This window comes from Cicer arietinum, chromosome 7, assembly GCF_000331145.2.
Source record: "Cicer arietinum cultivar CDC Frontier isolate Library 1 chromosome 7, Cicar.CDCFrontier_v2.0, whole genome shotgun sequence".
Classification (NCBI taxonomy): domain Eukaryota; kingdom Viridiplantae; phylum Streptophyta; class Magnoliopsida; order Fabales; family Fabaceae; genus Cicer; species Cicer arietinum.
Window position 1 is genome coordinate 49,207,203 of NC_021166.2, and position 13,951 is coordinate 49,221,153.

General features: G+C 34.0%; 1 protein-coding gene across 1 annotated transcript; it reads right to left on the bottom strand.

The window, feature by feature from the left end:
* Positions 1-863: 863 nt before the first annotated feature.
* LOC101501239 (structural maintenance of chromosomes protein 2-1-like) lies at positions 864-13,376 on the bottom strand. Its single transcript, XM_004510935.4, has 20 exons — positions 12,770-13,376; positions 11,410-12,090; positions 11,120-11,263; positions 10,719-11,009; positions 10,416-10,601; positions 10,173-10,337; positions 10,006-10,065; positions 9,631-9,693; positions 6,643-6,734; positions 6,330-6,426; positions 5,194-5,310; positions 4,855-5,073; positions 3,777-3,917; positions 3,534-3,701; positions 3,270-3,454; positions 3,058-3,151; positions 2,897-2,985; positions 2,238-2,463; positions 1,539-1,613; positions 864-1,261 (listed from the first exon to the last, which is right to left on the bottom strand). The coding sequence occupies exons 1-20, from the start codon at positions 13,085-13,087 to the stop codon at positions 1,145-1,147; spliced, it is 3,528 nt and encodes a 1,175-aa protein (XP_004510992.1). The 5' UTR covers positions 13,088-13,376; the 3' UTR covers positions 864-1,144.
* Positions 13,377-13,951: the final 575 nt, after the last annotated feature.

Consider the following 13,951-nt stretch of genomic DNA (forward strand, 5'->3'; position numbering starts at 1 on the left):
TATGATTGGAATAAAATGCATGAACTCGAATTTTCAACACATAACTAGTTTTCATTTCAAAAGTTTGGGATGGTAAAAGCATGAACTCGACTCAAAAGGATATCAGACAAGCAAAATAATGAAGATGAACTAAAATGGTGAAATAGTGAAATGGTGAAAACGGAGGTGAATGAATATCTGAGAGGATACGGCAGAAGGCGGAGGGTGACAAAGGTGAAATAGAGAAAACGGAGGTGGATGAATGCCTAAGAGGAAACGGCAGAAAACGAGAGGGTTCAGGTACACGAAGAGAGAAGAGATGGCTTTTCTATTTGTGGTGACGGCCATGGACCATGACTTCATTTCAGTTTATTTTAATTTTAGAATTCTGAAACATATGAAAATTGATTTTGATTTTAGGGTTTTGGAATTTTGTTAGAATTAAAATTTAAAACCAATCCAGTTTACTGTATTTTTTAAAACCAGTTCAATTAAAAAAATTAATTTTAAAATAAAGTTTGATTTTTAATTTTTTTGAACTGATTTAGTTTTAAAATAGTTTGGTTTGGTTAGGTTCTCTAAACCACTTCAGTCTAGTTTTTTTTTTTTGTGCCTATTCCTACCAAGCAATACATCAAAGGGTTTCTGTCATTTGCAAACATAAATAGGAGAGGTGACTGTATACTTAAAAATTAGATGGAGGTGTGAGTATATTTAAAGAAAACTCAAGGGAGGTGAAAACTATTTTCCTTAATGTTTAAAAATTATGATGAAAAATGAAAATCAACCAATTGTCAAAAAAGTGCCTTTGACCCTTAATTATAAATTTTTTATTAAAAAACTACTAAAATTTTAAAAATTCTTATTTTAAAAGAACATACATATAATCCGTGCAAATATATACCACCCTTTCACAACAGTAAATACGAACACAAGACTTACATGCAAGAGTTATTTTCATGTGCATTTCCGGGTTCTAGCCTATTTAGTTACATTGGTAGGAATGACTTATACTGCTATAAATAAACAAAATACAATGACATATCGACCCACACTGATGTTCAAACTACATAAGCATTCAATTGCAGGCACCATCTTCATATCTATTGTCCAAGATGAACATGTTTCTAAGACGTATAGCAGATGCAGGAATAATTCCAATATATCACTTGTTTTGCTTGGCTACAGTTCGCTGAACAGTTGAAACACCATCTACAAATTTTGTCCGGAAAAGAACATTTGCATTATTGAACATGCCTTCCTTCAGTGACACCACAATAAACTGCAAATCAAAAGAAATGAGGTTATTCAACTTGTTGGGTGTGTGGGTGACATGCACGAAATTTGAATTGTAAAAGAAAATTGATTTAATAAGTTGTAAAACAAAAAGAAAGTCATTACTGAATCTACATGCTCGAAATGTGTTAAACAAGGCAACTTTATGTATCTTGTTGATATCATACAACTACAATCTGATGGTTATTATTTTTTGGAATTGAAAAATAATAAGATTGCATGAAATAAAGAAAATCACGCCACAGTACCATAAACTATCCTACCTGGGAGTGTGGAAAGTGATTTTTTATCATCTTCCCTATGTTTTGTGTGTGACTCAAATCAAGAGCTGCATCAACCTGCAACAAATAACAGTTAACATTTGGCTGAACCGATAATTGTTGCTTCCAAAGTATAAAATACATGTAAAAATAATCATTTACCTCTAAATGGGATCAGCTACATAAATCAAATGACATGAAATTATAATTATAATGTCATGTGAGCCAACAATAAGAAATTAACTATATTGACAAAAATTGTTCATGCACACTATTAATTGTATACACAAATCCAAAAGGAGTGACTCATTTGTGGATGGAGAACCAATGGTTGATCCCTACAAAACACATCTTTGTGACTTTTTTTTCTATAATTAGGACAAAAAATACAAACTTTTCTTGTATATGGGAACTAGAGCGAGTATTATTCTTCATCTCCAAAATTTTATCTATAACCCCACTCCAGCCTATCAAAAGTTACTCGAATAAATTTTCAATTAGTTATGTATCTGTCATGTATATAAAGTAATAAATAGTTTACTGAACTTATGAATATTTTAAAACAAAACAACGAAAACAATGCCAGCCAAATTTTCTGCAATATATAATTCTTACCAGAAAGGACAAATGAATCATAATACCATTTTCCAGTACAATTAAGATTGTATAAAAAATTTACAAGTAAAATCACGTAAAACTTACCTCGTCCAAGATGTATAGTGGAGCAGGTTTAAAAAGAAGCAGTGCCAGAATCAGAGAAAGTGCGAGCAACGATCGTTGACCTCCACTCAGTTCAGACAATGACTGTTTCCATACACTTCCAAATGCAACGCGAACCTCAAGACCATCAAGAAAGCTGCATCCTTCTGGAGGTTCTAACTTAGCCATTGTGCCCGGTAATAGTGTAGAAAATATGGATCCGAAGTCACTAAATTAACAGAACAAAATCATGATACACAATCATTGTTTAGTTAAAAAGAAAAATAGAATAATCAATGGATGGCATTGTTAAGAACCAATTCACCAAAAGCTTAAATTGTGAGATGGTGGCTGGTGAATGTATGGTTTTATATCTAACATAATAGGACGTGTCCCTTAATGCAAGAATCCTTTAGGCTGAAAGCGCAGACATTTCACACGGTTTGCCATACCTTATACAGAAATTCCATTTTTTTTTATTAAAAAGGGTAGGTTGGATTCGATAATCGACCTCTTGATCAATTAGTCACAAAGGCTCTCAACCTACCCTAACAACCAATCCAACTATAAAAAAATTAAACTTTTAGGTGAAACCTTATGAATGATTTTAATACCTTAGAAAATATATTAAGAAACCAAATTACATGAGAAAAGAAACTTACTTATTCACTTTGATCCAGGTAACATTTAGTGTCTCTTTCTTTTTCTCATCTAGCTCTTCAATCACCTTCTTGATTTTAGACTTGTCATTCTAGGCAAAACAAGAATAGATTGAGCATTTAAGGATGAAAGGTAGAAAATGTTGAAACAGATTAAAAATCACCTCAATTATATTTTTCTTTGACATCAAGTCATTGTACTCGTCTTCTGCCTTCTCAAACATTGCCATTACTTTTTTGTTCACCCTTTTCTCAAGCCTTGATTGTGCAAAACAATAAAAACAAAAGTGTCACCATAGTAAATGAGGAGGATGTGTAAATATAGTTGCACACAAAATGATAAGAATAAAGAAATCATATTTTTAAAGCAACACACCCAGATTGTTCAGCCTGAAGCTTCTCGAGTTCTTCCCTTGCTTTACCAGGATTACGAGAAGAAAAATCATAATCAGTCCCACTTTTACCAAACAACTGTTTTTCAGAAGCAATCCATGCATGCTTCTCTATCAATTTATCCACCCTCGCGGAACAGTCTTTCTGTTCCATTTCCATTCGTTTTACCTAGAACAAAATAGAATTAGGAGATTGTTCTTTAGCACACAAGTTCTACGGGTATGGACAATTACAGTTCAAATATTACCTCATTTTCCATCCTCTTCCTTTCAAGATTACTCTCACTAAATTTATGTTCAAGCTTTTTCTGTTCTTTAACAATTCCACTGATTTCCTTGTCACATTGCTTCATTTTCTGACGAACTGCATTCAGCTCTGACCGAGCTTCATCAAGAGTATACCTTGCAGCAACAACCTACACCTTGGAGGTTTGAGGACACAATTCTTGCTTTAGAGAAAGAGATCAATCAAAAGAGTTATCTATGCTTACTTTGGATTTTTGTTCTTCTAGTTCTGAGGAAAGATTACTAATCTGTGTTCCCATTACTGCTAATTGATTCTCCAGGGATGCTTGCTCCTGGATAACAGCTTCCATTTCCATTACAAGCCTCTCCTTTTCATTATCATGTCCCTAAAACCAGCAAGTAACCAATTAATTATCACAATGCAATGACTATTTGCTTATTCTTTACCTTAATTCCTTTAAATTAGATTATTATTTAATTACAAGCACTCAAATCTTGAAATTCCATCCCAACATTTTTTCTTCAAAGAAAACTTCAAAACCATATCTCCCACTTTTTTTACTTAAGATCAGGACACCATGAACTTTTTTGCTTAATATTAATACTTGATAATTGAATCCACAATCAAGATCAGCAATCTTTAATATGCTAGTTTACACAGAAATTCGGACAAGCTTACAAGTTAACTCATGAATTTGACAGCCATGAGTGCAACCACTTGACTGTCACAGAAGGTAGGATTTGACCAAACCCATTACCCAAACCAATATAATGTCTCTGGATTGATTTGAATCGGGTTTACATAATTTTTTGGGGTTAAATCCAATCCAAACCAACCATTAAAGAAACGGGTTGGTCATTTGGGTCATGTAAAAAAACATAAATTGCCACATTAAACCTAAACATGGAAATATTTTATACAACCAAAATTTTGAAAAAAAGTTAAATAATACAATAAGCTGAATAATTCTCAAATATAATTATATTCACTCAACTTAGTCGTAAGTATATGTGAAGAAAGAAAATTTAAAAAAAGTTAAAAGTTAAATGGTTAAGGTCAGGTTACGGGTTCACCGGGTTGGGGTTCAAAATCCGCTTCCCAAATCAAAGTACACATAGAGTTTCGAGGGGACGGGTTGGACCATATGACATAAAATTCTCAGACCAAATACTTAGGTATATGTCAGGTTAAGGGTTGGGTCGGGATTACCCAAACTGCTGAACATCCTTGGCAATTATTCAAATGTTATAAATAAGTTCAAATGAGTTGTAGTATGTCAAAAAATAATAACAAATAAATTATAACTAAGATTTCAAGTATACCTTAAGGTCTTTCGAAGATGACTGCATTTGGGATTTAATCGACTTTATCTTTTTCTCCAAACCTTTTAGCCTACTTTCTCGATTATTGTCATGTTCTTTGATTGATTTCTCAAGTGATGAAACAGTCTTAACACATTTCTCATATAAAAGTTGCTTTTCTTTGACTGCAGATTTTGCTTCTTCAAGTTCTTGCTCAATCTTCTTGACTAATTCTCCAAGCTACAAAGAGAAACGAGATAGGGGTAAAAGGGAGAGGGCAAAGAGAGATAAATAGCAATAACATGGAGAAAAATAATACTGTAACTACACAAAATCAAGGTGAAAGAAATGAATTAATACCTTATGATGCTCGTTTTGCTCAGCTCTGCTCTGAAACAATGAAAGATCATATGACTTGAGTTCTAATTGTGCTTTGAGGTCTTTAAATTTTTTCTGAAGAGGAAGTAGCTCTTTGATCTGTTAGCCAAGATACAGAGACAAAACAGTAGAAATTGAGATTATGCTAAAAGTTTTAACCATGAGCTTTATACAGAAGAAATTGACATAGAAAAATGACTAGGCTCCACAAAATTATGTAAAGTAAAAATAGCAAATCTAAACAAAAATAAAAAACTCCTAATGCAGAATTGAATCATAATTCGAGTTCAATTTCATACAAAAAAGCACTACTTATTTTGTAATTTTTTATATGTATTATGACGACAAATGTCTGTAAACAACTCTAGCTTCTCTCAAGAGCATATATGTTGAACTAATGAATCTACAGACAAGGTTTAATAGATACTACACCAATGATTCAATACAAAAAAACCCTTTCTTCTAGTGTTTAAGAGGTGAAAATGGTGCAGGGCGCTTTGGCAGTGTAACATATCCATGGCATGAGGAATGCAAGAATATGGGTGGGTGGGGGTGGAGGGGTTCGTTCTTAACATTCACTTTTCTTTTTGTAGTTTCTTTGCAGTCCTTGCCTACTACTACTAGCAATTTTAGAAGGAGTTTCCAATGACAGAGAAATTAGTGCAATTTGTTTCATTGCTGTATTTCTTGTTTTTTCTTATTTTCTTTATCAAGGAGGATATGGTTGCCTTACACTTTTGTCTTTCTCTACTCTACTGAATTGTTCCCATAAAAAAGTTATATAGTAATGTATCTAACCAATATATATTGGAAACCATCCACCATTAATTATATTACAGAGGTGATTTTCAACACAACATTTGACACACGTACTCTTGACAAATAGACTTCAAGCTATTGACTCTAACCTATGTTAATTAGGCTCACTGGCTTATCATTCCTTTATGTTAAGTTGCAAAAGCAAACCCAGACAAATAAAACAACGTCAGCTTTGTTTCACAATAGCAGTTACTAAAGAAATATGCAATTTGGTTTAACAATGTAAATTCCATATCTTACAGGCTTTTCTAAATGTAAGTTTCCATGTCATTTAGAAAAAACAGGTGTTCAAGGGCTACCTTTGCCTCAATCTCTGATAACCTACTTTGATGCACTGAAAGTTTTGACTCAGCTTCAGCCACAGCATGAAGTTGCCTCAGTAGATCACCGCTTCCCCTGTTACATCAAACCCATCATAACATACCAAAAAGTATATACAACATAATATCATCAGATACAAGCATTCAATAACTAAGTGACTGCATCACTTAGTAGAGAATAGTTCCTGTAAAGTCAATTAAAAGTTGTCAAAATATTCTTTCATCTCTGGTCACAGTCAAGATATGTATCCTGCAGTGAGAACTTAACAATTTAAACAAGATAGAATCATACTTCCTGCTTCCCCCAGTCAAAAGACCACTTGGCTGAAATATATCTCCTTCAAGAGTGACACTAGTGGTGTGAATCTCCCGACTAAATGCCACCTATTAGACATCCAACAAAATGCAAGTGAAATTGAGCATCTATACTGGTCGGTGAGAATTGATCATATATCAGATTAGAGAAAAAAAATATGAAGTATCAAAGTGGAAAGAATTTGCAATCACCTATTTAAGTGGAGCATTATGTGACAATTTTAAAAGCAATTATATTTTAGATTAGGTAGATATACAGTAAGAAAATACAACACATGACATGATGAAAACACAAAACGAGATAACTTTCCATGAGAGTCCAATCCAACTTTACATGAGATAACTTCCCATGAGAGTCCAATCCAACTTTACATGAGATAACTTCCCTTAACTCTTCAAACTCTAGTGATTCAATTTCTAAACCTTCCCATGCACACGAACCAGAGTCCAGCACACCATCACTTTATGATGATCTCCATATTCCAATTGCCCTAAAGAAAGAGACTAGGACATGTACCAACAAGACACATACCCTTTTCCAACTACCTTTGTTTTGAACAATTTTCACCGATCCATAAAACCTTCCTTACAAACCTAAACACTACCACTATATCTACCTCTCTATCTGAAGTATTGTCTGACAAGAAATGGAAACGGGCCATGGACTTTGAAATGGAAGCGTTGGAGAAGAACAATACTTGGGATTTAGTTCCTCTGCCAAATGAAAATAAACATGTAGGTGTACAAGTGGGTGGATACTGTAAAGTACAAGGTTGATGGATTTATTGAGAGATACAAGGCAAGGTTGGTAGCTAAAGGATACACTCAAACATATGGGGTGGATTACTCGGAGACATTTGCTCTGGTTGCAAAAATGAAAGCAGACGAGGTAATATTATCTCTAGCAGCAAATTATAGTTGGAACTTACATCAATTTGATGTAAAAAATGTTTTTCTCCATGGAGATCATGAAGAAGAGATCTATATGGACTTGCCCCCTTGGATATGTTTGTGACGATTGTTTGAGCCCATATAAAACCTTTTATATGGGCTCAAACAATCGTCACAAACATGGTTTGGAAGATTTACTAGAGTCATGGTGGGTTTGGGCTTCAAACAGAGCCTATGAGACCACACCCTCTTTATTAAACACTCCAAGTCAGGGGAGCAACAGTGATATTGGTATATGTGGATGACATTATAGTGACTGGTGACGATGAAAAGGAACAACAACTGTTAGGACGACATCTAGCCAAGGAATTAGAAATTAAGACCTTGGGGAAATTGAAATATTTCATGGGAATTGAAGTGGCCCACTCCAATAAAGGGATTTTCATATGCCAACAAAAATAAATCACTGACCTTCTAAAAGAAACAAGTAAAACAGCGTGCAAGCCTGCAAGCACACCAATAGATCCAAATTTAAAGTTGAGGAATACAAAAGAAGATATTGCAGTTGACAAGGAAATGTGTTAAAGATTAGTTGGAAGACTTATATACCTCTCACATACTAGACATGATGTTGTCTTCGCTGTAAGCCTAGCCAGTCAATTCATGCACAAACCAAAGGAAATCCACTTGCAAGCTACACTCAGAATCGTGCAATATTTGAAAGGAACACCAGAAAGAGGAATTTTGATCAGAAGAAATGGAAATGAGGGTCTTGAAGCCTCTACTGGTGTTGACGATGCAGGATTTATTGTGGATAGGAGATCGACTACAAGATATTGCACTTTCTTAAGTGGGAACCTTGTGACTTGAAAGAGTAAAAAAAAAAGTGGTATTCAAATCCAACACTGAAGCAGAATTCAGGGCAATGGCACAAGGGATATGTGAACTATTATGGTTGAAGATCATTTTGGAAGACTTGAGGATAAAATGGGATGAACCAATGAGACTTTGTTGTGATAACAAATTTGCTATTAGCAGTGACCACAATCCAGTACAACACGATTGAACCAAGCATATTGAATTTGATAGACAATTCATCAAAGAAAAAACTCAATAATGACCTAATTTGTGTTCCTTATGTCTCCTCCAAAAGCAACATTGCAAATCTTTTAACTAAGGGGATGAATAGCAACAACTTTGAAAGGATTGTTGCCAAGTTGGGAATGGAGAACACCTATTCACCAACTTGAAGGGAGTGCCAAAATTGTTATTATTATTATTATTAGTTTTATTATTGAAAAATATCTCAATTGTAGGGATTTGATTGTATAGAGTCCTAATTATGTTTCCTTAATTATCTTGCAATCCTTGTGTGTGTGTGTGTGTGTGTATATTGTATTGTCAGCATATTTAATTTAATAACTCCCAACAAAGAAAAAAATATTTAATTTAATAAAATATATTTCCCTAATTCCTGAGAACAAATAAAACATAAAGTCTAGCAAACTTAACAACAAAACTAGCTCCTAACTAACTTCTTAGCTTCAATCCTAACAAACTCGCCTTTATTCTAGGACCTAGCAGTTTCCTTCTCCTTCTATAACTAAAGCCGCTACTCTGTTTTTACAAACTAACAAATCTGAATGCCATTCTACAATTTCTTCTTATATATTCAATTATTATATATTCAATTATGCATTTGAGTCTCCTCAACTAACTATCCTAACTAATCCTTATCCCTCACTACTTTATTTAACTCTTACATCCTAACAGTCAGCAAACATTTCTACATAAAAGGGCAACCAAGTGCTAGTCAAAGTGAACCCATTATAGGTCTATAAGGCGGCCTTATCTTGCAATTAAGTTATTCAGTTATTGTTGGACCAATAACATGACCGTCAAGCTATTAAGTGATAAATGAATACATGATGTGAAGAAATGCATTTATAGTACAACATGTAGATACCCTTAATGAACAGTTTACGCCTCCATGTTAATTTTTTTTTATGGACCTCAATGTTAAATTATTAAGCCTACATATAACTCAGGATGAAAAAGAGTTGTAGCTTGTTACCTGCTTTGCAGCATCGATAGTTTTGCATACAAAAGTGGAGCCAAAGACATACTCCATTGCATTCTAGAACAAACAGGATATTTAGTTAGAAAAACTTTAGTTGAAAATTAAATTAAACTAAATAAAAATAAATCCGAACATCAAAATGAATCAAATTTTCCAGACAGCTGATCAATACATCCAACAAGATAAACACAACAAAACGGGAGAACAAGATTATCAAATCAAGTTAAACGGCATAGGAAAATGCTTTCAGTGCCCATGTAAGCATCAGATATAAAATAAAATTTAAAATTAATACTTTTGAAATATGTGCTGTAAATGTTACTATATAATTTATTTATAATTTATAAGTTGAAATTCAAAGAAGCAAACCTTCAATTCTTCTTCATAACCAACCAAAGAAAGCGCAATTTCTGCATTCTCCTTGCCCACCTGCAATGAAATTAACCAAGGTCTTCAGTAAAGCTAATTAAGTAATCAAGACACTAGGTAACATTAAATAAAATAAAAAATACAGATATAAAATTGCAGTCACCTACCAATCTAACAGCAGCTTGTTGAACTCTTGAAGGAACAATATAGGATTGTATTTTGTTCAGAGGTATAATTGTCACTCTTCTTCTAAGATTGCCATTCTGTAATAATTGCTTTCCAGTACTTTCTGTGTCAACTACAACATTAAACAACTTTCCACCAGCTGTAACCTGAAAATGGTCATATTCAAGCCATTAATATTAGAACATTCATTGATAAATTCATATATATGTTATCACGCTATCTACCTCTAGGGCAGTCACTGTGGACCTATCTCTCACTTTGATGAGTTTTGCAACAACTCCCTTCACCTTTGACCTATCAAAGTTCTTGACAGGATCACGGTATGTAAAGTCAACATTAGCCAGGTATACTGAAATATCACGTATTTCATCCTTCAACTTTTGCACACAATCCCTCTCAGATTCACGCTCCTGGAAGTCATTTAAAGAAAAAATTACTTAAATGAGACTTGTGAACCTCTTTAGATTGAAAAGAAAAAGAAGCAGAATTCAATTGAAAAAAACTAACAGAAGAGAAACCAATCAAACCTTTTGCAAAGCTTCCATCTCACCCTCTTTATAAGGAAGAGACTCCAATCCTGTTTTGATATTTTCAACATCCTTTTTTCTAGCTTTCAACTCATTTTCCACCGAAGTAGCTTCATCCTGCTTTGACCTTAATTGATTTTTTTTCTCTTTTAGTTCCTTTTCACAATGGCTAATTTTGGTTTTCAGCTGTTTCAATTCTGTTTCAGCACTCCCAACTGCTATCTTTGCATCGCCTAGTTGATCCTCTAAGCATTTATCCTCATTACCACTGCTCTTTCCAGCTAAAACACCCTATCAATAGTTTTGAGCAATAGGATAAATAAAACACCTCAATATAACAGAGACCCACACATAGACATCATAGATCCTGACAACATTAAGCCAGCACATGCTTCTTTTACCTGGTATTCCTTTTCATGCTCCTCCAGGCTCTTTGAGAGCTCCTCAACTCTATTTTTCAAATCAGCTGCCCCCTCTTCAGCCTTTTTAATGGCAGAGGCCTTCTCTTCTACAGATTGCTTCAATTCTTCAATATTTTTAACAATCTTTAAAATATCGAGGTTCAAAATCCAAATATCAGGTTCACAAAAATGGAAAAGATTAAAAACATAAGTAGCATAATTGTTTAAAAAAAAGACAGTAATATTATTGAAATTGAGCAAAGAATGAATCCCTAACACCACTAACGTACTTTTCCTTTGTTGACTTCTTCACTCCTCAGAGTGTCCTCTTTATTATTTAGTACAGACGTTTCCTTCACAAGCTCCTGCGAAAGTTCATCTACCTTCTTTGACAGAGATTCCATTTCCCCACCCATGCTTGCTTCCTTCTCAGCAGTCAACTGAGCTATTTTTGTCTCCATTTCCTTTACTTCCACCATAGTTGTCTTAGAAATGTCATCAATCTCAGCTATCTTGGCTTTTACTTGTTCCACCTCATACATAGCCTTGTCTTTAATACTCTCTGCTTGAACATACTCATAAGCAATACAAAATCTTCTCAGCCTATCTAACTCAGCATTACAATTAGCCCATTGCATGTACTGCGTCCTTTCTTTCCTCAATTTCTCCAAAGCCGGAAGTATCTCCTGATCAAGAAGCTTGTTGATCTCATCAACCTTACTCTGCTTCTTTTCAAGAGTTTTTAGAGCTGCCTCTTTCTTTGTCTCGTACATTCTTGTCCCCGCAGCTTCCTCAAGCATAGACAATATCTCTGGCGGTTTCATATTTAAAACCTTAGTGATGCGCCCTTGCATGATAAGAAAATGTGGATTGTTAACATTTAGTTGCACGGAATGGAAAAGGTTTTGGACTTGACTTGGCTGTGCAAGTTTCCCATTTATCAAATATTTATTCCTCCCTCCAACCACAATCTGCATTGCACCCCATCAAATCACATACAGAATGAGAGTTTGCATAGCTGTGTAGTAAATAATTCAATTTTGAATTTAATTGCAATAGTTAATTAAAAGATAGAGAGACAGTAAACCAATCCAAGCACCAGCTAAGCCTAGAACCCATTTCGCATAATTTTTTAAAATTTTCAGCTATCTCTGTTTTATTAACCATGTTATTTGTGTGAAGTATCCACCAACTTCGCTGATAACTAAATTCTGCCACGGAACCTAACTAGCCACATTTGGTGGGTCTCCCCTCCCAACCACAATATTTTCATCCACACGAGACTCCAACCCTTATTTTAAATTGTCTATATAAAATTGAGTTGAATGTAAAGTAATTTATCTTTGAATGTATTCTTGTAAAAATGAGTTGAATATTAAATTTGAGTGTAACAATCACGCTTGGACTCAAAAGCTACAGATCTTAGCTTCATGTTGCAGTCAAGTTTTGGAGGCAAAATTAATTCTACTCGATAGCACCCAAACAAGTCAGAACCAATATTACACCACCAAAATTGATTTTATCTTCTCCAAAAGTGGAACCATACACTTAGTGAAAATGATGTAAAATTCAAAACCATCAGAAACACAATTAAACTATAAATTAAAAGATAAAAGCAAATAATTTAATATAAGAAGGAAAAAAAGGAACCTGTCTTGTGACAGTAATCTCAGAATGGTCTTCATAACCAAGAGGACTACGACTCCTTTCAGAATTATCAAACACAATTGAAACAGTAGCCTTAGTGATTCCCGCTTGTCCTTGCTTGTAAACGAGTTCCTGAAGATTCGAAGCACGAACCTGCTGCAAGTTAGTGATCCCGAGAACGAAGCAAATCGAATCGAGAATGTTCGATTTGCCGGAACCGTTTAAGCCAGTGATGGCGTTGAAGAAACGATCGAAGCCTGGAACTACAGTTCGTGTTGCGTAGGATTTGAAACCTTCCAAGCATATTTCCTTGATGTACATGGTGTGGGTGAAATTGGTGTTATGGAAATGGATGTGGAAGAGAGAGTGTTAAGGGTTTTGGAGGTCGAAACCCTAAACGGTAGCGTTTTGTTGGTGTGATTTTTGGAACGTTGAGTTTTTACTGATGCAAATGGAAAAGAGAGAATTTGAGAAGAAGAGAGAGTTTGAAGTAACAAAAGGCGGGAAAGTTTGGGCAATTTCAAAATGATAGCCTCTGACCATTCATTCACTGGTCACTTGCTTTGGGAGTTTGGGGTGATGATGAGTGGCCGTGCGAGTCAAAGTGCTACATTGGTATTTTTGAATATTTATTTGGAGCCAATTTGTAATTGTATTAAGAAAAGAATAATCCTTGCAAATCATTTGAAATTTGATCCAATTGATAAAAAAGTATATGTAATTAAGTTACATCATTCAATTTAATTTAATTTATTGTATTTTTAATTTGATATCTTAATTTTTTTTTATTCTATTTTTTTTTAGTCTCTTAATTTTACTTATGTTAGTTATTTTCATTTGTTTTCGGTCCATAACTTTAACTTATAAGTCATTTAGTGTGATAACGTAAAAACAAATTAAAACTAAAAAAAAATAAGTTAAGGGATCTATAGTGAAAATATATTTCTCTTTCTTTTTCCTCTTCTTCATCTTAGTATGCACTTTTCCATTTCAAAAAATGTGGTTTTTTATATTTGATCGACTAGAAAATTGACTTTAAGAACTATTGGACAGTTTCATATATAGGAAACTGCAAATCTAGTCTTGTGATGACATTTGTTTCTATGTGCATTGATAATACCTACCTCTCTTGCTTAGTATGAGTAGACATGAAAAAGTTGTTGGACTTTGATTTGATGATCATTT